The following is a 25,127-nucleotide window of genomic DNA, read 5'->3' on the forward strand; positions in this document are numbered from 1 at the left end:
GGCGAGGGGAACTTTTACCACAGCACTTGGAACCTTCAAATTTAAAGGCTATTCTATTGCAAAACTGAACTTTACACATTTAAACTCGGAACTCACATTTAAACTCGGAACTCAGCATCCAAATTTATGATTTTGCTTGCTACAATACATTTGAGGGGGAGAATTGTAAACATAGTTAACTAAAGGCATCACGACAGCATCAAGTAGGTAGGCTTAAAGGGCATGCACCAAACTGGATTCCTCACCGAGCTGAACCAATCAACTTTTGAACCAAGGGATTGTCGGTTGCAGAAACCTCTAGTTTCGTGCTTCTTGCCTGTGTTTTCTAATGTACAACTAGGCTACGAGGAAAAATTGAGCTCTAACTGGCCTAGAACAGGTTTGCAATCTCACTTGCTCATTGCAGGTGCCTGGAAAAATCCAGCAGGCAGGCGATGGAAAAGCCCAGATGCGATGGAGTCTAGAAAAGCTACTAACAGAATCCTACAAGTAATACAGGGTCCCCACGTGGAAGAAGAATTGTTGGCATCTTCGTGGGCTAATTTATGCATTGACATTATCAGAACTACTGCCGGCTTGATTAGGAAGGACAGAGTTGCCAAAATCTCCATCCAAGCTCATCTGTTGGACTTCTTGAGGAGACAGGATCTTGATGCAGCGGACACAGTTCACAAACTCTCTGAACACGCAAACAAAATAATGTAAGGAGAGACTATAAATAGTGCTTGCAGCTTGAAGACATTCCAGAATGCAAGAAAGACATTCAAAATTTAAGAGCAAGTCAACATAACTTAGTCCCGATGTAGAGATCATAAGACTTTCACATATCGCTTAATCTATGACTCAGGATCCCCTTCAACACAGAATGGAGAAGAACAATTGCCATCTTCGACAAAAGAACAGGTGACTTCACCAGAAATTTACTTAACTACATTGAAATTGTTCTTGTTGGTGTAGTAGGTCTCCCGAGGAACAAAAAAGAAAGTAATAATTCCTATACGTGGCGGCATGGAAAGTTAGTCCTGAAGTAATTCCATCGAGTATCAGATTATATTTTCATTCCAAGAGATTAAATGAAACCCTCCAAGATGAAAATCATTTCAGCAGACAAGACAGAGAGACAAAGCCACAGGGCAGAAAAGAGGCTGAATGAATTGAAAATGGGAATACTTGAAACCCTATGTTTGTCTGGTTCAGTGATTGGAAAAGGGAAACTAGACGAGTATCAGGTGAGGAAAAGCTTCAAGAAACACATTTAAGGGCCTTATGTCAGAAAGCAAGAAACTAAGATTTTGAAGGGATGACATAGGAGGTTCTGCGTGTAGTATAACCTACCGAGCACATTCTCTGTGGTAAGTGCTATGAGAACATTTTCATACTTGGCTAGCTATATTTCCACGGAGAGCATAAAGCATACCAAGAAAATACAATTAAATATCATAGAAATTAGGAAAGTTATGAGGGCTGGAGGGCTTACTCCCAAGGGTCATCCCCCACTAGCAGGACATCATTCTCGTGATCAGTGTAAACAAGTTTCCAGCCTATCCTTTGTTGATCTTCCAACTGTCCCTCTATACCAAACCTACGAGCCAGATCCTGCTTAAGCTCGTCATAACCTGAATACCGTGTTATGTCAATTGACCTTCCTACAGCTCCACGTTTGTACACCTTTACAGTAAACATCAACCAACTTATAAATAGCAGGCCAAGCAGAAGAAATAACAAGATGACAGATATGAATGTATAAGAGAAAGATACAGCAAGTATAGCAAGTGTGGGCATGCACATTAATGTGTGCATATAAGAAATAGCATTATATGGATGAAAACAACAAACCTTTGTATATGTTCGCATTCGCTGAAACTGTTGCTGTGGAGGAGCCCAAGAACCTCTATTCAATAAGCTACTGTCATTGATTGTTGAGTCAATTGAATTGAATGGCATATCTGGAACTCCAAATGACTTGGAAACAATTGCCGATGAAAGCTCCTGTTGAGGATCTTTGGAATTTTCACAATTTGTAAGCATGCCTCCTGAAGAGAGGTTATTTGAGAAGTCCTTCCCCGGCCCCATCATTCCCTTAGTTAATAAATGGTCAGAATTCATTGGCATCACGAGTTGGCTATCAATGTTTGTTCCATATAAAATATTATTCCTCGGATCTCCCTGGAGCTCACCATCATGGCTTGCATCTCTCAACAACACTGATTGGGGATTATATGACAGTGAATTGTTATTCTGCTGCAAATGGACATCATTTTGTGAAAGGCAAACAGAAGTTGTAGAAGATGATGTGTCCAAATAATCTATCTGCGCAGCTACCCCATTTAGGTATGTTTGTGAGGAAAATAATCCTGGGTTTTGATTCTTGGAGATGTTCAATGATGGCTTAACCTCAGATTTCTGCAGCAGATCTTTAACTAAATTACCATTAGAGGACACGGTTTCCAATGCACAAGGGCTAAAGAGTGTCACGGCAGACTGAGCCATGTCCTCTCCCATTGCTGTGCTTCGGTGGGCCCAACCGTTGATCATTGGTTGAACCATGTTTGGACAATTGTTAGTGGAAGGTGAAGTAGAACAAGAAGGAACATCATCAGTGATACCAGACTGTCCTGGTCCAGCTGCTGCAGTCAATATACCGCTACCAGCTGTGGAGAGCTGATTGGCCATTGAGCTTGGCGGATGTCCCATGTGACCAGCCATTTCTGACAACAGCATGATGCCAGAATGCTGTTGTTGAGGTTTCAGCTGTTGAGGCAGATGTGAGAATTGAGTATTGGTTTGGTTGTTATTCTTAGTCATCTGCTGTGGAATAGTATTTGGCTGAGGGAGAGAAGTGGGTGTTGTTTGAGGGATTTCCAACATTTGGCCGGGTGTCATGGACCTAGAAAAACTCTGGGATGCATCCAGCAGCTGCCTTTGTGAATCTTGAAGCTGTCCAAGTTGACCAGACTGCTGCATAGCAGATTGCTGAGCTGAAACTGATTGCTGTTGCTGCTGAAGCTTCTGCATCAGTTGAGACTGAATCTGATTGTCAGACATTTGCATATGTTGGTTTACTTGATCAGACAACTGAGATTGCATTAGACTTTGCTGCTGGTTCTGACCCATAATATGTTGCTGTTGATTCTGCTGCTGCTGGTGCAAGGTTTGCGGAAGGTTTCTAAGAAGCTGATGGCCTTGAATACATGGCTGTTGCTGAAGAATGTTATTGGTGTGGGCAAGAGTTTGAGGCTGCAGAAGTTGGGCTTGAACTTGACTTGAGGGTAGAGTTTGAGCCATCATATTTTGCCTCGATTGTTGAGTGATTTCACCCATCTGTTGCTGTGACTGTATGATGGAACCCAGTGGGTTAAGCAAGGACTGTAGCTTTGGAAGCTGATCAAGCTGTTGTGCTTGCTGAGGCAGCCTTTGGGCATTGAACTGTAAGTTGTTTGGCTGAGGCATTTGAGGTGATGACAACCCTAACTGGCGGGAAAGATCACCTCCAGGGAGATTCTGCAGAACAGACCCTGACAATGATTGCATATAATTGGGCTGTATTGAGTTTGCCAGTGAAGGGTTTTGCTGCATGTTCATTCGCTGGGCTAGGCTTAAGCCAGGGAGAACCCGGGGATCCTTCATGTAGATATCATCACCAAGCCAAGGCATAGTCCTCTTGAATAGGCTATCTAAATCAGTGGAATCATCATCTGCGAAAGTAAAGGTGACAGGCAAGTCAGGTTTACTCTAATAGAAACACTGTAAATTTGAAAGCCCAAAATCATGGTCAAGCTTGAAAGTGCTTTGGCATTATTCAATTTCATGAAGAGAGTGAGGAGCACCTTCAAGATTTTAATCACCATATTAGCACATTTGGTCCCAACAGATCACATGCAGAAACCTTGATAGTCAAACTTCGATGCAGAAAAGATAAAACAGTAGAACATATCCTATCAAAGCCTCCCCCACATCATTACACTCTTGACAATTTGATAGTATCAACCAGATGATGCCATTTACAATTACACAAGCCATAGGAAGGATGGATTAATGGAAAGAAATAGCAAACAGCACATGTAATTCAATCAAAATGCCTAGCAATAGGATAACCATATGAAGAACACAATGCAGAAATGACTAGAAGAGTTCACCAGTTGACATTCAGGCTAAAAATTTCCTATACTGTAAGAAGCTGATCGCAACTTATATTGTACCTGGCATTCCCGGTTGCCTTGGATGCTTAGGTCTAAAAAATGGAGGAGGACATATGTAAAATGGAGCAGTCACTGGTTCGATCTCCCAGATTGAGACTCGATTGCGTCTTTCACCAGCAGTTGACTCATCCCAACCAACCTATGAAAGAAGATGGAGTGTTTAAATTGTAATGTACCTCAGAAGTACATTTGGCGTGATTAGAATAAATAAATAAATAAAAGATGCTACAATCTTTACCTGCAAATTACGCCATTGTGAGTTTTTCCATCTTACAGCATCAAGATCACTGATACCAGTAATGGTGCCCATATGCCTGTGGTACAGATTCATTTTCTTTAACTTTCTAATTGAAGGAGAGAATTGAGATTACCATTTTCTAAGAACAACTGGCAAAGAATCTAGGAATCAAGCACCAGATCAATATGAAGAGGTGCTGATCAGCTCAACTAAAACTCTTTCCAGTTTGAAATTAATCATATACAGATCCTAAATTCACTACAACATGCTCTGGGGCCTCAAAATAATTCCATTCCAACTTCATAATTCTTGAAATCAATAATGTTAACAAATGACATTTATGAACTGCAAAGAGATAAGATTGCACCTTCTTGTTCCTGACTCTTCAGTTTCAAACATCATGCGAAAGCGCATTCCAAGGGATATTTGGTTGCTGTAAACTGCCTTGTAATACTTGGCTAAAGGGATAACAAATTCTGATGGACTTGCCCTGCATTAAAATGTATCTGGTGTCAATTAATCCAATACACTCACAACCTATTTATATTATTACGATAAATGTTAAACATAAGCATGATACAATGAAAAATAAAATAATTACCTTGGATTATAGTACACAGTAAACGGGCTATTGTTTGCTGCTGCATGGGCTGCAGCAGCTAGGATCCCAATATGCATGCTATCACTTGACAATACCGATGATGATAAGTTTGTAGGTTGCCTGTTAGCCCGTCTGATGCCCAATAGAAGATGCTGCTTTTCATCTCTAACCATAAATAGTAAGTATCATTAGGTTGATTAAGAGGGCATGTTTACCGTAAGAAAGTGACCTGAACTTGAAATGCATTCATACAAGATTTAAGATGCCTATGAATATTAAAAATCAAATTTCAGTAAATTAAGTCATTTTACACATAATTCAAGGAATCTGAATTTATTAATCTTTACCTCATAAATAAAACTGAGTCACCAGCAAGAAGCCTCTTCCCACTGACAAATAAGCTCCACCCAGTTGTAAGCAAGTGACGCTTTGGTTGTCCTGGGTTTAGAGAAACCAGGAACTTACATAAGATAACAACAAATTTGACAACAAACGAATAAGCAATTGTAGGTATAGTTCAACCAATTATACTTCATGGGTGCTGCAAAATTAACATACCACGATAGATATGCCGGAAAGTCCAAACATTATCATGCAAATCCCTGGCTACAAGTTCTTGAGCAGGTGGTTGCATGGAGAAATCCTATACAAGGGAAGGGGAAAAGATTAAATATTGCTATAAAGATTAACATGGACACTATGTAGAACTAAAGGAGAACAGCTTACAAGAGGAGGGAATGTCTTTTCAGCTGCACGGCGAGGCACAGAGAAACCTCCATGAGTGCTTGTGTCACTTGCTGTCAATGTTTTACAGAAAAACTCTGTCTGTGGTTTATTTGACTTCAGTGCAAGATCTGACCTCAATAATGCATCCTCGTCAAACTGCAAAAGGTTGCCGATAGATTCAATTGGAGTTAGCAGCTAAAAACATGCTAGGCCATTTTAAGATTTTTTGGACATTGCATTGGGATCAGTTATAGCCAGTACATTTGTAGGTGCTTTCCTTAATTAGTCCACACAACTAAAGCAAGTATACTTTTTTGAGTTATTATGAATCAAATCCTTACAGAAGAAACAGGTTGCAGTGTCATCTGAACATAAACTTCATCTGTTTCAGGGTCCGCCTACAAAATCAGACACAAGAGATAAAATAATTGAGTCCCAAATAAAGAATTTTATGATGTTAGAGATGAAGGCCAGAGAAGGTCAGCTTTTATACATGTAAGGTGACATTGTGAAGGAGACATAGCAGCTTCGAGGGAAGATTTGGGTAGTTTGGAATTTGCGCATTCACATCCTTCTTCAAAGATGCTGCAACCTGAAATCAGTTATTTTACTCTCTATTACCAACATGGATTGACTTCTAAAGGAGGAAAACCAAAAGGACGTATAAAATTCCATCCACAACATCCATTAAAAACCAATTTATAACAAAGTATTTTTTTCACGTTACACCCACTGGTTCTTTCACCTTGTTCAGTGGAAACGGAGTACTTATAGAAGCAGCAAAAAAAATGTTATGGTTAAAAATTACATCACAAGTAAATTGGCATTCAAACACACAGTGACCTTGATAATTAACTTTAATAGTAAAAGAAATGTTCGTTAACATAAACTACAGAAGTCAAAAACTAAAAAATTTTCATAAAAGTCTTTCTTGTTATTATTTGATCAACTAATATTACAGTTGCTAGGAAAAAAAACTTCCATGGACCACAAGTTGACTTGATAAAAACAAGCCAAATGATCTGATACAGTGACATTTTAGTACTTAAAAGAGCACATGACAACCAGGTAATACATACCAAGAGAATGTTTCTAATATAACCCTAGCCAAATTAAGTCAAGTCCCACATAATCTGAATCAAGGCAAAAAGGGTAACTTCTACTTGCCACCTGAAATAGTACCCTCAAAAGTAAATCCGAAACCTTGATTGATCTACTCTTCCTTTCCTTATAATCTACCCTGTTTATTTTACCCAACTAACCAGTTTAGGTAAAATTCATAAAGCTTAGCCCACTCTAGATCAAAACCCTGATACATCATTTACCACAAACAATCAGCCAATAAATCCAATAAAAGGAGGTAGGTTAAAAGTATTAACATTATTGACACAAAACAGCAACAGAAAATGACTAACCTGTTCACTATGCCCTTGAGGGAAGTAGACCACATGAGTTCCGGCCGCCGGCAAGTTCACTAGTGGTCCTGCACATGCTTGCCATAACTCAGGGTTTATGCTCTTCTTCTCTACCCCTGCACCATCCCCACGTGTCACACACTCATTAGTTAACAAATTCCCCTTCAAAATCCTCATATATTTTCCTCTTCCTTGTACCTTTGTTTGTTTCCTGGGAAAAAAAAATCAAACCCGGAACAAGGAAAAGGAAACAAACTTGCAAGACAATATTGTTTTCAAGCACTGAAGAAACAACTACATAAACAAATGGATAGATGAATAAACAGGAAAATAGATTCCAAAAATATAGAGACAAACACAGCTCTTACAAACCAATGTAATAGAGACAAAACTAGCACAGAACAACCTTATTAGTTAGTTATTTACACATAAATCTCTAACACTTTTTTCAATGCTTTACACACATCTCCTTTAAATCTTTAATAACAACAAATAAACAAGCACAAAGTATTAACATAAATTAAGAGATGGACCAGACCTTCACCGTTGGTGACTGCGGCGGCGGCACCGTTGGCCGGTGACTTCATGGTTTCCTTATATAAACTCAACAAAGCAAGAGTCTTTTTTATCCAAAACGAGTTCCTCACTTTCTCATGAGTTTAAACTTTTACAAGCTCAGAACGTGAGCTTCAAAAGAAACCCAGTAAGCGAATTATAAAGTCGAGCAGAATTTTTAGCTTAGATCAGCTCAGCAAACAAGAAAAAAATCAAACTTTGAAGAAATGGAATAAAGGGTGGATTTTGAACTGGAAAAAAAATATGGGGGTAGTTTGTTTGAAAGTGAGTGAGCTTTCCCGGCGATAAATTCCGGCGAGGTCGCCGGAGAAACGGTGAAGAGACAAAAAAGCAGTAAAAAGGAAGAAATGGGTTTTTATGGGATTGAGAGTTTTTGCTAAGTTTTTCACAGACCAAATGTTGAAGCTTTGCCCCCTTTCTCCCCCTACATTACCCAGACAAAATTCCTCTCTTTTCCTCTCCTTTCCCTTCAATGCTCTTGCCTTGCTTTCTTGCACCTCTTTCTCTCTCTTGTTTTTTTATTTATTATTTTCTCTGTCCTTCTCTCTCTATAGTATTTTATATGGATTACCAAAAACTCTCTCTCTCTCTCTCTCTCTATCAATTTCTATTTCTTTATAGCTCTCTCTCCCCTCTTTCTGTCCTTGAAAGGGGCACTGACTTCGCACAACTAAGCAGTCAACCTCCCTACAGTAGCCTAGTTCACACGTAGGTTAGAAGTAGAGTTTAATGTCACAGATGATATAATATTTCTCAACTTAACCATTATTCTCTTTTGCAGAGCATAGGTTTAACCTTCAGACGAAGAATAATGTTAATGTTAGTTAAGATACTTTTGTTTGTGTGATGTTGTCTATATTTCTACCCTAATCACATAATTTTTCATACACATTTGCTTTGATCATCACCATCACTCTCCACTAAGAGCACATTCTTTGCACATGGTCAATATCCATTCTTTCCAAGTTTCACATTGCTTTTTCCATTGCTGTTCTCTTTTCCTCTTGGTTTCTTGATTAAATCATGGCATTGATACTATATTATTTTCGAGAAAAAGTTGCATTCCACAATCTGTCGGCTATTTTCATATAAAGAGTTTTTTATTTTTCAAATTTATTATCAATTTTATCTATAAAAATATATATAAAAAAAAGTTAAAATCTTTGAATATTATATTTATGAGTGTAGTTGCAGTTAATTTTTATTTAAAAATATATAAAAATAATATTTTTTATTTTTTAAAAATTATTCTTAATATAAACTCATCAAAATAATCTAAAATTACTAAAAAATATTAATTTAAAATAAAAAAAATAAAAAATTATTCTTTCAAATTATTTTTAAAAAACACAAAAATAAACAGAGCTGTAATATAACTATATTTCACATCAAAATAAAGAGGTTTTATGGGCATTTATATAGTTAAAAGGGAAGCAAGGCCCTTGATAGAAAATCCTGAATATATACATCATAAATACAAAAAAATAAAATGTTAATAATGATTGGTCTAAGGAGGCATAATCATAATCATCACCACGAATATATACATTAATTACTCCTTAAACGGCCATTAAATTCCTGAAGGGGAAATTTGAAGGGGGCATTCCATTATTGTATGAACTGTGAAGGAGGAGGCCAGCCTCGCCTCACATTATTGGTGAATGGTCATCTCTCTTTTAAGTGGAGATCAAGAAAACATTAATTGCTTAATTACAAATCCTCCCTGATAACTACCTGCTGATGTGGCAGACAATGTCGGCGTCTGGGACCCACCCTGCATATGCGATGTTGACACCACTGCTTAGCTGAGCATTCTTTTATTTTTGAGCTTTGCTACCTTGCCATGCAATCCTTGTCAAATGTCAAAATATGCCCAAATCTTTATTATTTTACTAAACGTCCAAAAGTTATTCAACTAATAGATCATGTAAAGTGAGAATTCTTTACTATTACTATTTATTTTATTAATTAAAATAAAAATAAAAATAGGGAGATTCAAACTTATAATTGAATAGTATTAAAATCTTGATATCATAATGATTCTCAATCTAAATACTTAAATTATTATATGAAATTTAATAAATATTTTTACATTTAACCTTACCATACGATAGGATGGAGAACAAGAAGGTGTTGGGTGCGGTTTCCCAAAATTCGAGGATTAAAGTGCAAAGCAGGTAAAAAACGAAGGGAATTATTTACACTTGTATAATTATTTTTATTCATTCATTTCTTTATTAATATTAAAAATTAACAATTTTGTGCCTCCCATGTGCCGTGTTTCCTGGAGCAGTAGCTTGGTAGATCCTCGGCTTTGATCATCAAACAGTATGTGCTTGAATTAAAAGCCGACCCCAGACGTGACTTGATCAACGGTCAGTGTTTCGTCTCTCTGGATCTCGTGTTTTTGAACCGATGATTACTCGGCGGCTCGGCTAAGTCAGGTTGTCAACCCCATTGGTCCTCATAGTGTGGCACGTTCTGTAACAGAGTCATTCATTACTAAGACATGATGTCTTGTGATGGTCAATCATGACCGTTGAATTTGATGAATAATTAGTCCAACATGGGGCTGTCCCTCCTTGAGGATCCTCGATTGTTCCGAGCGTAGTTTTATAACTTCGATTTGAGGATCGATTTTTCAAATTTTATTAAGAAAAAATAATTAAAATTAAAATTAAAAAATCAATGAATCAAAATCCGTGTTCTGAATAACTTCACGGTGTTTTTTTACTGGATTAGTAAAGTTTTTTAATTTTATTTTTTAAACTTAAACCATTTTAAACCTCAAATCAAATAGGTTCTAGATTTGTAATGCAAACCTTTTAGTTTAAAACATACGTGTTCCAATTTAAATATAAATAATCATCCTAAAATGTAAATAAATAAAAATTAATTTGATCTTAATATATGAAACTCCCATTACATCAAAATACACGTGACAGTCCCTTGAATTTATAATTTAATAGTCAATTAACAATTCATTTTCGATGCAGGAAAGTTTCTAAGAAAAATGACATGCAAACATTCTCGAGTTATTGTTTTATTTTTTTATAATTTGAGGTGTTTAAATTAATTAATGCATATTATAATTAATTTTTGAGTTTATTAAATACATTATAAATCTAATGGATAAATAAAACATGGCAAGAATAATAGATATATATATAAAAAAATCACATCCAAGTAAAAAAAATATTTATTTCCCTACTAAGCCATGATTTCGAGCATATTCTCGAGTTATTTTTTATTTATTTATTTATTTATTTATTTATTTATATGAATGTTCTATTAATTTATGTTTATTATAATTAATTTAATAACTTATTAAATATTTTACAAACCTAGCAAACATGTAAAATACTATAAAAATAATAAAAATACATGATAAAATTTAAACTAAGTGTAAAGAAAAAAAATTAAGTCCATACCGTCACTGAATGTAAACCTCGAGTGCTTCTTGTGTCATTTCTTAGTTGTACTTGTTAGAGGTTTTATTAAGAGTGTTCAGAAGCTAAATTATTAGCGTATTCAGAAGCTAAATTATTGGATTTTTTTTTTTATCCGGTATTTTGAAGGCTGTATCATGACATTCAGATTCTTCAACACAGGCCACGGGGTTTCTTTATGGATTGCATGATAATATAATTCTTCTCGTTTTCTCGATTGGGAAAAATCAATCCTTTAAAAATATTTCATTTTACGGAACTATAAAATCAAAAAGCATATGAATATTATAATATTTCTTAAACTAGAAACAATATTTTTCACGAGCTAAATTATAAAGTGATAAAAAAATAAAATAAAAATAATATAAAAGATATAGTTATTATTAATTTTTTTTAGTGTAAAAAAAACAGTGCAAAAATTGATTTAATATTAACTCATTAACCTGACAGATCTGAAATTAACCTAATAGATCTGAAACCAATCTGAATAACTGGTAATATATAGTTTGACTAAAAATAAATAATTAAAACGATATTTTTTTAAATTATTGGGATGATAGTATATTAGGTTGGTATATGCTGACCCGAATTGAAATAAATTCAAAATAAACCATAAACTTTAATTCTCATTAAACTTAATATTAAATAACAAAATTAAAAAACAAAATCAACTAGAAAAATGATCTGAAAAATAATTCGAGTCAACTCATGTTGACATATGAAATTTAATGTACGAATCATGAAATCAAGATAACACGATAGAAAATAAATTCAAATAAATCATGAAGTTCAATTAATAATCAACACAACATTAAAAGATAAAATAAAAATATAATTAAAATCAACTCGAGTCAACTCATCAAACTCGTAACCCACATCATGAAATAAGAATAACCTCATTAAAATAAATCACGAGACATAATTCTTAACTAACTTAATGTTTAATGATAAAACTACATATATATAAGTTAATTATAAAAAATAACTAAAGTCAATCTGGGTTAATTCATAAAACTCGTAACTCAAGTCACGAGATAATAATAATTTCATGAAAAATAAATTAAAACAAATTATGAAACATGATTCTCAATAAACATAACGTTGAAAAATATGACTAAAATAAAATAAAAATTAATTGAAAATGACATGGAAAAATAATTTAAATCACGAGACGAATGTAATTCTGTATAAAGAAAATCAAAATAAATTGTGAAATTTAATTTTTAATCAACTAAATATTAAATAATAAATATAAAAAATATTAAATAAAAAATAACTTAAATTAACTGAATTTATTCATTAAATTCATGATCCAATAACAAGGCTAGAATGATTTTATTAAAAGTAAATAAAAAAATATAAAATTTAATTTCAAGTAAATATAATGTTTAAGAACGAATTTGAAAAAAAAAAAACCTATTCTCTATTATATCTACAAACTCATGGAACAATCAATTTATTTTTTTGTTAATGCTTTAAGTAACAATCAATTTTTTTTTTATTTCATGTTAAGAGATATACATCTTCAAGCTCATGGAAGAATCAAAACTTGACTTTTTTCATGGAACAATTTCAAGTACACGTCTCTCTTCATGCTTTTTTTTAAAAAAAAATCAATAAATTTCTTTAATAATCGTGCCAATCCCTCAAGATTTACGTCTTCGATTCAGCTGAATGCATAAATCTTAGATTTCAAGATATGAAAAACTATTGAATTCCATATCTCGGGAAGCTAAAATAAATTCATAAAGTAATCAATGGACTATCATCTTCCTCGAGAAGAAGGGAAAAAGGGTCGCAGAGACGATGAAATTGTATCATGAAAAAGAAAGGATGAAATCATGAAAAAGGAAGGGAGTGGTGCAGGTGCTGTTGCTAGTGCTGCCCCCCTGCCTCTAATTAAATCAATTAATTATTAATTTAGCGATTGAAAGGGCTAGTAGGTGAGCACAGTGTCGTTTAGAGCCCTAAAACACGGCAGGTTTAATGGGAATTGTAATCACCCGTGTCACAGCCAGCAGCATGCGCATTCTCTCACCTCCATTTAGATGCCTCCACGTGTCATGCCACTCCATTCTCTCACCTCCATTTAGATGCCTCCGCGTGTCATGCCACTCCTTCCCTCCTTTTTTTTGTTTTAATTGTTTACGTAAAATTAGGAGGATTTGACACCTCCATTATATCGTCTTTTGAATTTTGGACGAAAGATTCATGCATTATCGCTGTCAAGAGAATTCCCGAGCCCAATAAAAAGAGAGAAACAAAGAAAGACAGGTCTCTGTGTGTGTCTGCTTCACTTCTTTTTTCATGACCATGGAATCTGTCACAGCTTGGTTAATGATTGATATTGATGTCTAATTTGTTCTTTTTTTTCAAAATTCATTTAAAATAATTATATTAATATATCAAAATAATCAAAATATACTACCATACATTAACTTAATATTTCTTTCATACCAAAATCATTTTTAAAACAAGATCAAAATATAATATTAGATAACGTTTAACTAATTCATCAACCCGACACTTAATTAGAGTTAGGTTTTGTTTTGAATTGGTAATCATGAACGAGGCTAAATCAAATTAATTTTATTTTTATTTTTTTAAAATAAATTAATATTATTTTATAATTAACACAACAAATTTACAATTCAGACCGTGTATGATCTTTCCTTGACAAAAAAAAAAAGAGATTGCTTGAGATTGTATTAAAAATTACTTTTTAAAATATTTTTTATTTAAAAATATATTAAAATAATATTTTTTTAAAAATATTATTAATATCAACACATTAAAATAATTAAAAATATTTTTTTTTCTTTACAAAAAAAACACATATCATTAGATAATGACCACAAGCAGGAACTAAAAATTCCAAGACAATTGCAATGGAGAGTATGAATTTATAAAAAATAAAACGTGGGCATGGGGGCAGGGATGCATTCAACAATTCCACCTCCAAAGGCTGCTTTCCGTGCTTTGCCTTTCATGTATACGTGCGTTCCTTTGGATCTGTGCCCAAAATTAATAATAAAGGAAAATATCTTTTCATAAAAAAAAAAACCCGACTTTTGGAATCTTCTGCTGCCAACCCACCGTCGTAAAATAATCTTCTTTTCCCCGAAATCAAAGAATATTGCAATGCGATAGAGACGAATCTCTTTTGCTGTTTTGTCGTCATAAATATTTTTCTTCCTATAACTTTTTCTAGAAATAAGATCTTGGAAAAACTACAGTTTAGTATATAATCATCCCAAAATAAGATATTTTATCAATTAGGTCCTTGATAATGTCTCAAACACTTCTCAACTAACTTCCTTTGTCAAACTTTATTGATGTTTTGGGTTTATTATTTCTATTTCTTACCATAAATAACACGTTTTAATAAAATAGTCGATGAGATGATGTTTTATTATTGATTTTTTTTTTATATATATATAGTTTGCTCTCAAAAGAGAGATTATAGCCTTTTAAATAAGCTTTAAACTAGCTAGGACATGAATAGTTAAAACACTATTCAAAATAAAAAAATAACACAACTTGAAAATAAAGTTAAAAATCCAAAAATTACCTAGAAAAATAATAAAATTCATTGAATAATAAATTTCAAACCTGATTTGTTGATCCAACTAGTCATAAAGAATTGACTTATTGTATATCCAACCCTATAATTTTTTAAAAAATTAAATTTAATACAACAGCTTTTATTTGTTTGATACATGATCCAGATATATTAAGTTAATATATAATTGATCAAAACCTTACGAATCAATTTACTCTGATTAGGTGAGTGAAAAAAGAATTTAATTGAAAAATATGTAAGACGACTGAAACCAATTAATAAAATTTTTCATTTTTTGGAACTCATGATTAATGTTAAAGTTATTGATGTACCAAACAAGAATATAAATGTATATATTTTTCATAAATCCTTGTGAACACACCCTGGTATAAGCACAATTATCAAAGAAAAGCACAAAGCATGAATATTAAGGGGAAATAAAAATAATAATTCATGATCCTTCGATGCCTATTATACGGTACAACATCCATTATGATTTGAATATTTATCCCATCTATCAAGTGGCCGAATAATCGATTGTCAAGGTTTGTAAACTTGTCTAAATTATAGATTTTAAATAGGCAGCAAGGTCCCTCTTCAGTCCAATAATCCCACAATGATCAATCTTGCCATTGGCAGCTAGTATTATTCATGTCCAAGATAGCCCATTTTCTTCATTTGAATATCTTGTGATGGTCAAATTTTCTACATTTAAATTTCCCAGTAGTTCTCAGGGGAGATAAATTATTCTTTTTCTTCTTCTTCTTTCTTTTTTTCTGCCTTTTCACTACTTTATAGCAATCCTATAAAACTCAGTTTAATAAGTTAATCTTATAATTCATGATTAGAGTCTAAGATTGTGTTCAACATTGTGTTTTAGATTAGAGTCTAAGATTGTGTTCAACATTGTATTTTAGAAATATTTTTTTTAAAAATTAATTTTTTTTATTAAATTAATATGTTTTTAATGTTTTCAAATTATTTTAATGTGCTAATATTAAAGGTAATTTTTTTTTAAGTAATTTTTTTAATATATTTTAAAATAAAAAATATATTAAAAAATAATTATTATCATACTTTTAAATAAGGCTTTATATTTCTAAAAAAAACTTGGTATTTTTTTAAATACTTCTAAAAAAACTCGGTATTTTTTCTTTCTTTCTTTCCTTTTGTTTTTCCTAACCAAATGATGGCTTTCATTATTTTTTCCAAGTTAGGTTTTTGTTTTATTTTTTAAAATAAAGCAGGAAATGCTAAAAAACTTAAAAAGGAGATAAAGCTAGGAATCTAGACATTGCACATGACAAGATGGGGCAAATGGGCATTTTCTCAGGGTCCAGAATTCGATATGATGTTAGGGCAGAAAAAGTAAATGGGAATAGACACCATTCCTATCCTTGATCATATGTGCATCTAAACTTTTAAATTTGTCGTCAGCTTCTTTACATATAATTTATTTGGCCCATGATGTTATTTTGCCAACCACCTTATAGATAATGATGAAATTCTTGTAAACTATATATATGCTTTAAGATTTTATAATCATGGCTAGCTGTAGCAAAAGGTTATCTACAGCGCATGTCCAAGGATATCAATTTCTTAATTTGTCCAACTCATTCTACCCTAAATTCCAAGTCTTATTGTTCGGAAATTAAGTATATATATATGATAGTTCTCACCTCAAGAAGCTTTTATTTAAAAATAAAAATAAAAAAACCTATCTGCACTATAAAGCAACTAAAATCTTGAAAGTATAAAGGAAATAAACACAAATCTAAATTAAAAAAATTAAGAAAAAAAACAAAATTGATCCGAACAATATTTTCTTAGCCTAATTTTAGGGATTTATTGGTATGATAAGTGACATGATGACTTTTCAAAGAAAAATTTCATGGAAAATCACATCAAAAAATTTAAATTTAATCTAAGGATTAAATTTTTTATTATTATAATTTTAAAATGTTGACCTAGTTTGATGCCACCATTCTACTCTTTAACTAGCTTATAAAAATATTTACTAGATTATCCACTACTTTGAATTAGATATCCATGATAAATCCTCACGAAAATGATTAGAACTCTCGGTTTCTTCAAGCCGACTACATCAATCTTTATCTCTCACGTTTAGAATTATCATATTCTATAAATAAATTATCCAGCTCGCATCTCATGTAACTTCTGAACCACATCAGGGTCACGCACATGCAAGCGTAGCATGCTCTTCAAAATTCATGTTATTTTAAGAGATAGTTTATTCAAGAAATTAGATCCTTCAACGAATACGAACATGGTTTTGATGGGCTATCATTGTTTATTTAAGAATTTAGTTTCAATAAATCAATAACGTATATGATTAGAATATATACTTGGATTAGATATGGTAACACCTGGAAGGAATCATTAAACATCGTTTCAAATGTATGTTTGTAAATATATTAAAATGATGATTTTTATATATTTTTAATTTTTTTTTTAACATTAGCACATTAAAATAATCAAAAAAATCATCGTTTCAAATGTATGTTTGTAAATATGGTGTATAATAATTTTTAATTAAAAATATATTAAAATGATGATTTTAATACTAGCACATCAAAATAATAAAAAAATTAATTTTAAAAACAAATTGAACTGAATTACCAAACATACCTCGAGAAATTAATAATATTGGGAATAATATTCGTGTAGTTTTTCTTATTTTAGTACCCTCTGATGAGCATATAACGAAGTCATCAAATGGCTATATATTAATATAACCAATCATGTATATTCTAATTAATCAATAATCTGGGTGCTCGTCATGATTAATTTGTACAAGTTGTCAATTTGTTTTTTTTTTCATTCATTTTTTTTAAAGCATATATACCCCCGGAATTGGTAGGGTACTGGATTAGATTTCAAAGTTAGGTAATTTTATGGGATTGGTTTGGTGGTTAAGCAACTATATTCCTCCTTTACTTCTTGTTTCAAACCTTAATTGATGCTAATATTCGAGCTAGCCGATGTGAGAGTACATCACGAAAAGGGCTTAATTTTGATTGATACACAAACGGATTAAGAAATACTCTTTTTTTTTTTAAATTTTTTTGATTAAGAAATACTCTTTTTTTTTTTAAAAAATTTGAAAATTAGACAGAAAGACTTTCCATACAGAAAAAAGGATCACAACGCAGTGTTTAAGAGCTTCCATAATCGTCGCTCTTCAACAATATTTGTCTAGATTTCGTCTCCCATATTGTAGTTTTCTTCAATTCCTTTCTCCCCTTCTCTGTCATTTGATCCTTTTTTCAGGAAAACACATGCATGCAGGACGCTGACCATCGCAGGGGGCTCGCTCTCCTTCACCGTGGGTAAAGAACGAGGACAGAATAATGATTTTTTCTGCACAATTCTGATCTCCTCAGAACAGGGTCCTCATACATATACTACACGTCTCTCGGAAGATTGTACGAATCTTGGAAAATTATTTACAGCATGTGGGATCAATTGACAAGCATGGATGCCCTTAATATCGCCAAGAAAGCATGGCCATGTTCTGGTTGTTAGTTTGATATTATATATATTTTTGTGGATATCAAGCATGCAAGATGGCAAGAACTTGGCCAATAGAAATAATTTTGTTTCTTCATGTCACACCCTAGTTAAATTTATTTCCAAAACTCCTTTTTTTTCACGCGGAGAAAGATATCGTCGTATTATTTCTTACATAACGACACAAAACTCTATATTTCCAGAATAAGTTTATGACGAACTATTTACACCAGTAAATTCATAAAAATTCCTATCACTCCAACCCTAAGAAATTGACGTCACAATAAACAATTAATCTTTTAGACATGCATGGCAAGGTCTGGTTCGCTAACTTAGATTGGCTGGCTGTGCATGGATAAGAGCATTAAATGCAAAACACTTGCCGACTTGAAGGGTTTGTATATATCTTCTTCAAGCCAGCTAATTCGAGTTGTGCATGCAGCTACTGTAACAACGTAGTTTTAACAACTCATTCGAGGTGGATTGATTTATTTTTGAGTTTCTTTTTTTGTTAAAATTCAAAGAATATTATTTTGATTAAATAAGTAAATTTAAAATAAAACCCAGTATAAATCATGTTTTAAATGTACGAGCCACTGAATTGCCCCGTCTGCCAGGCTAGGTTTACAACTATATATGGGATATAGCAGCCATGGAGGTCTCTTGTAAGTCAAGTCCTTTATTCGGTGTGTAGCCCTTTTCAATCCAAACCCTTCCTTTACCTTTTGGACCACGCATAATAGAATTGGACGAAACGTAGGGTCTCTAAATCATTGGACTATTACATGGTAATAGGTATCGATACTTAGCCTATAATAAATTATGACACAGACACATGAAAACAGCCTATTCCCCATTTCTAAGAAGACAATATCTTGGCCCTACTCCTACCCCTTCAACCCCATCAGATTTTAATTATCGTCCATGGATCACATGGAATGTTCAGTGTTGTGGTTATGTCAGCATCCATGAAGATAGATTTATATATTATGAGAATATATAGTTTCATGTATGGTGGGCAAAAGGGAATGATTCTATAATCTATTGAATCATGCTGATCACTAATATTGATCATGTTCAAAAGGCACTAAAGTTCTTCAGTATAAATGAATGCATATGGATGGAGTGATTCGCTTTTCTTTGATAAGCATCAATCAAGTCCAGAATTTCTACCTCCACCCTACTCTAACCTATGACAAGTTCATTGTATTTAGCTTGAAAAAACATAAAAAATAATGTGTTTTTTCAAGTTAAATACAGTTTAAAATGCGATATATGTAGACAAATGGATACTAAATCATAATTAGGAGGGATAAAAGGTGATCGTTCCTATCAATTCGGATCATTTGCTAATAAAATGATAGTGACAATATGACTATCAATTTTCTTGACCTAATACTGCCACGAGTGCCTGAATTTCTTAGTTCATATATAGATAAGTACCAAAAATATATTTTGGACCTTAAAAAAAACTATACCTCAAATCTAAGGTTGGAGCGATTTTATATTAATCCTTCCAATCCTCCTTTTAGAGTATCCTACAAGGGGACATTGTGCTTCAATGTTTCTTGAGTTGAAGCTTGCTTGCTTGCTTGTTTAAATCTACATTTAGAGGAGGGTTTGCCATTGTAGAAGCCAGGAAAGTATTCATGAGTAGCTCTGCCTCTGCTGTACGTAAAAAGGATGGCAGTGTGTTGGATTTTTATTGCACTAAATCACTATATGGTAGGACCTTAGCAAGTCTTTGACAAATTTGGGTCCCTTGTGTTTCCAAGAGACTAGACTAAGAGTTGCTGACAGGCCAGTATGGGTTTGCCACGTATGCTGATTGTCGTGTGTCAGCAGGTGATGCACTGTGCTTGATTCAGATGGAATTGCAGAATGAAGAACATAAAACTAGGGTTGCTGATTTCCCATGCTTGTCAAAACTCAATTCAATCCTGCATGTTGATTGAAAAATCAGGTCGAAATCCGACCGAAAATCAACACGATGAAGCTTTCATCAGTCAAGACCCGACCGGTTAAAAATTTAATTTAAAAAAAATAAGAAAAAATTTATTTAGAGTAGGAATTAACTAAAATTACTTTATATATATAGACTTTTTTAAAATAATTAATCTGTTGACGAATACCGACACAACAACAAGTAGTTCTTATTTATCCATGACTCGATAATTGAGGTTTTAACTAAGTTAAATCCAGAATTAGATCAAACTAGCATTCCTTATTTTTTGAAACAAAGACTTTGGGATTTTTAATAAACTTATTATTAGTATATTGAATATTGATTACAAAATTTAATTTTTTAATTGATTTAAAAATTAAAATATACTAGGGTGGGAATTGGCCCCCATGATATACATGTAAAAAGAATATTAATATTAACTTTCATGTTTTTTTCAATTGATATTCTTTTCTCAATTAAATTAAATGTATTGCATGTAAAATAAATATTAATATTAATCTTAAATACAACATTATCAAACTTTTCTCACTAATTATCAATATCTTTAACTGTTCACCCGTCATTTGCCTCTTAATTTCTTATGAACCTAAGGATTCTATGGTGGGCATGGGACAATCTAGTTTGCTCTTTAAGGCCAATAGTAGCCCTAGCCTTGTAAGTACTTTGAGCTAGATTTGTTCTTTTGGGCTTTATGATATGTGGCCTGTGTCATTGAGCCTATTTTGTAGACAACATGTAATGTATTCTCTTCTCAAAAAAAAGAAAAAAAAGAAAAAAAAAGAAGAAGAAGAAGAAGAAAAAGAAATTTTGATTTGTTTTTAATTAAAGATAAAAATTGAAAATTATGATAATTAGTAATTTAATGATAGATTAAAATGGTTTGACAACACTTATACTTAATTTTGAATACAAAAGAATTTAGTACATATTATCCTTCTATATTAACCTATATTTAATTCCTGCTTTAATTGTGGTTTTTGTTTTTATATTCCCAATTTATTCACCAAGTAAGTCTAGTCATGTTAAAAAAAAGGGTTTATATAGCCAAAATTAAAGTATAGTAGCTAATTTAACTAACATACATCATTCGAATAATCACACAGAATTTATTCTATTTTAATAAAAAAAAAATTCATTTTGAGAATAAGAAATGCCTTGACAAAACCCAGACAAAATCACCCTTTTACGAACTTCTTTTCTTATTTTTTCTTCCAATTTATTGGTCTATTAATCTCCAACGGATCAAAAATGAAAGGCAAAAGTAAAGGAAATTTCAAACAATAAATAAAAAATCATTGATAGCTCATCATCATGTTACTGGTACTCTTGCCCTCAAAATCAATCAATCAATCAAATTCAAGGAAGATAATATGCTAGTGGACGTTCCAAATTCTTTAAAATTAGCAAAATATTATACTTTATAGTTCTTTATCTGAAATCTTGTTTTGCTTCTCATCTAGAGTATAACAAAACTCATGCATGTAATCTTTGTGTTTCCCAAATGCTAGTAAATGAACATATCCATCCATGACCAGGCTGCTAAGCTAGAGGTGGCGGCCTAGCAGGGCACACACAAGGAGCTATGCTCAAGGGTTTGTGGCATGCTTGCTGATTTAGCCTGGTTTGTCAATGGACTGTTACCATGCCATATATATTTTTTTTATATTATTAATATGGATATTTTGAATGAATTTATATATATCTCGATTAATTTTACGAGTTATATAAATTTTTAGTAGTTTTGATACTTAAATTAATAATCTTTAAAAAAATAAATTTAAAATCTTACTAATTACATCCTTAAGATTGCCATGTATTATTTTCATATTATGTGTGCATACAAATGGCAGCATCCCATGTCATGTCAAATATGGCTGTATGATGAATGCCAAAATGGTAGAAAGTTACGTGACCTAAATGATGACAAGAAGTGGCTGCCATTATTTACTGAAAAAGGGAGATCTGTTCCCCATTTCATCTATAAATAGAGGTGGTTATGAGAGCTGATAAACACTAAAAAATAGAGAGTAAGAGTTCTGTGAGTGTGAGAGAAGTTTGAGTTTAGTAGAGAGGTTTTTCTCCTCTTCATTGTAATGTGTATCTTCACCATCTGTTAATGAAAAACGGCAGCTCGGACCTGTACTCGGCGGGACTTCGAGTTTTAGACCTATCCGACACCAGCACTACATCGCTACCGTCATATATTAGCAGTTTGAGTAATCTTCGGTGGCTATATTTGAATAATTTTCGAAAGCTTGCAGTGCTTCACTCTGAAGTGGGATCTCTGGTGAAACTGGAGACCGAAATGTCGAGGTCAAAAGTTTACCAGTTGAGATAGGGAATTTGAATTGTCTTATGAGTTTAGTATTTTTTTAATGGTTTCACTGAATTGATAAAATCTCCTGTTGGGGTGATAACAGATCTCATCACATTGGAGCAACTGGTTATGGAGGTGAACTTGGAAAAGAAATGGAGGGTTCTGTACTGAATGGGGTGGCTAGTCTGAGAAATTTTACTAAAACCGTTCCATTTCAATTGTTGAACACCTTGAAAGTTTCTCTCCTGAAGTTGGTCTTGGAAAAAACAATGGTTCTTGAATTTTCGATGGGTTTTCTGAAGATTTTAAAATACTGGCAACCGGAGTTGAGCTATGGAGTTATGACATGCAATTGCGGTGATTCGAACCCTACCCCAATCCCTCCAATAATCACGGGGGTACTTCGTCGTTCCCAAGAGTTTTCTGTAGTCTCATAATGACATCAAAAGGCTGTCTGAATTCGGCACGCAAAAAAAGAAAGGGCTGCAAATCTGTGATGTCTCGTATTGTGATAAGATTGAGATTCTTGCAAATGGGGATGAGTTAGAAGATGAGATTCTACCTAATTTATAGGATTTGAAGCAGCAGTATATTCCGAAATGGAGACATAGTGGAAGGGCATGTTTCAGCAAGAAGCTTCTCAAATCTCAAGTCTTTGCAATTTTGAGAGAGTGATGAGAACCAGCCTGGAAAAGCTACGGCAGGAGGCAGCAGCGGAGAATAGGAAACGGCAGGAGGCAGCAACAAAGAATAGGAAACGGCAGCAAAAAATCCGCAACAGCAGAATTTCCGGCAGTAGTTCCGTGCTGGGGAGTCCTTGCGAGAGGAGGATTTTCAGCACCTATAAGAGGCATTTTGCAATCAGCAACTGTAGAGAATTAAAGGAGGATTATTCTACAAGGAAAATGAGAAGTAAAGTCCGGAAAAAAGAGGTGTAATATGTTGCAGAAACAGCCTTTAAGACAGCAACTCGACCTGGCAGAGCTTTCTCTGATTTGAGGAGATCTAAGTTCTAATTTGATTAGATTAGACTAGGTTTTTTTATTTTTTATTTATATAATAATCGATGATTTAATACTAATTGGTCAAGAAAGATCTTATAGCCAAGACTAATAAGAGTTTACTAATTAGATCAAATCAAATTGCTTTCTAGACCTCTGAATAAGTCCATTCTTGTGTCCTGATAGTTTTCATCAACTGTTTTAAGCCATAACGGTGAAGAACCAACTCAAAGATTATATCTCAATCAACAATCTCTTCTTGAAATACCAATTTGTTTCTAGCGAACCAACTTCCCCACAGGATATCATAAGCTAACATGAAAATTGCATTCCCCTGAAATTTTCCTTCAATAATGAATTCCCATTCAAACAACAATTTATATGCTGTGGAAAACTCAATTTTTTTACGGCTTTCTCATTAAACTCGAAAATATAATTATTTTGAAAATTTTCTATATCAAGATAAAATTTAACAAAAAGTTTTTAAGTTGAATCATTGTTTCTATTAAAAAAATATTTTATAATTGTTAAAGCAAATTAATAAATAATTTCAAAATAATATATTTATATTTTGTGTAATTGAAAACTAAAAAAAATTATAAATGTGATAAAATCATGTTCAAAATCTATTTGATCAAAACGAGATTGATTTTATCTCTATTTTTTGGGTAAATCTAGGTTAATTATTGCGACTAATGACTCGAGCTTTATCCTAGATTGATTTTTATGTTAAATTTAAAAATATAATAATAATAATTTTTTTTTATATGTTGATTGGATCAACCAAAGTTGACCTTTCCACTTGTGATTTAGACTTTACTCGTGATTGATTTTTGAGTCGGGTTTTAAAATTATAATAATAACTATTTTTTATTTGTATATTAATCTAGTAAACCTTGGTTAATTCTTCTAACTCGTGATCTAGATCTTGCCCTAGATGGGTCTCGTTTCTAAATTATATATGATAACAATTATTTTATTTTTATATTAATCATGGTTAATGATAAACCTGATTATTAATCTAAGTCTTGTTTCAAGTTGATCTTAAATCAAGTTTTAAAATTATTATAATTATAATTTTTATTTTTATATTAACTTGAGTAAATTTGATATAACCATCTTAACTCCTAGACTAAATCTTAATCTTATTATAGTTTGACTCTCAAGATAAGTTACAGAACAATGATAATATACACACGGAAATATTCTTAGAAAAAGAAGAAGAAAGAATTGCACGCAGAGAAGGGGAGATTAATTATGTGAATGATGAGCTGCAAACAACGCTAGGGTTTTGATACAAGTGCTAATAATCTCATCTCTAGAAGGAAGGTTTAATCCTAACAATAAGCCAGTGCTTAATATCACAACCATCCGAAGGAATCGTCTTCCTTTTTCTTGTAAATGATCTGACGCCTGAAGTTGTGGGATGATTCGCCGTAATGCTGTTATTTTTAGAATAATTTTATGAATTATTGAATTTCAGAATAAATTAAACACATTTTCTCTGCAATCTAGTGCTTGAAAAATCGAATTTTTTATATGCCAC

General features: G+C 32.8%; 1 protein-coding gene across 1 annotated transcript; it reads right to left on the minus strand.

Annotated features, from left to right (window-relative positions):
* Positions 1–93: 93 nt before the first annotated feature.
* On the minus strand, positions 94–8,339 carry LOC105120909 (auxin response factor 19-like). Its single transcript, XM_011019315.1, has 14 exons — positions 7,718–8,339; positions 7,180–7,295; positions 6,258–6,356; positions 6,106–6,162; positions 5,765–5,920; positions 5,597–5,681; positions 5,386–5,476; positions 5,039–5,203; positions 4,805–4,927; positions 4,438–4,513; positions 4,200–4,338; positions 1,837–3,695; positions 1,478–1,668; positions 94–679 (listed from the first exon to the last, which is right to left on the minus strand). The coding sequence occupies exons 1-14, from the start codon at positions 7,764–7,766 to the stop codon at positions 544–546; spliced, it is 3,342 nt and encodes a 1,113-aa protein (XP_011017617.1). The 5' UTR covers positions 7,767–8,339; the 3' UTR covers positions 94–543.
* Positions 8,340–25,127: the final 16,788 nt, after the last annotated feature.

The sequence above is a fragment of the Populus euphratica genome, unplaced genomic scaffold (assembly GCF_000495115.2).
Source record: "Populus euphratica unplaced genomic scaffold, PopEup_1.0 scaffold31.1, whole genome shotgun sequence".
NCBI lineage: Eukaryota > Viridiplantae > Streptophyta > Magnoliopsida > Malpighiales > Salicaceae > Populus > Populus euphratica.

What these genes read in the sequence shown, in the direction of transcription:
- LOC105120909 (XM_011019315.1), bottom strand. Translation starts at nt 7,766, where the DNA reads ATGAAGTCACCGGCCAACGGTGCCGCCGCCGCAGTCACCAACGGTGAA. An exon ending in CACTGCAACCTGTTTCTTCT is followed by an intron (nt 5,921 to 6,105) that starts GTAAGGATTTGA and finishes AACCTTTTGCAG; the next exon opens with TTTGACGAGGATGCATTATT. An exon ending in GACTCAGTTTTATTTATGAG is followed by an intron (nt 5,204 to 5,385) that starts GTAAAGATTAAT and finishes ATTTATGGTTAG; the next exon opens with AGATGAAAAGCAGCATCTTC.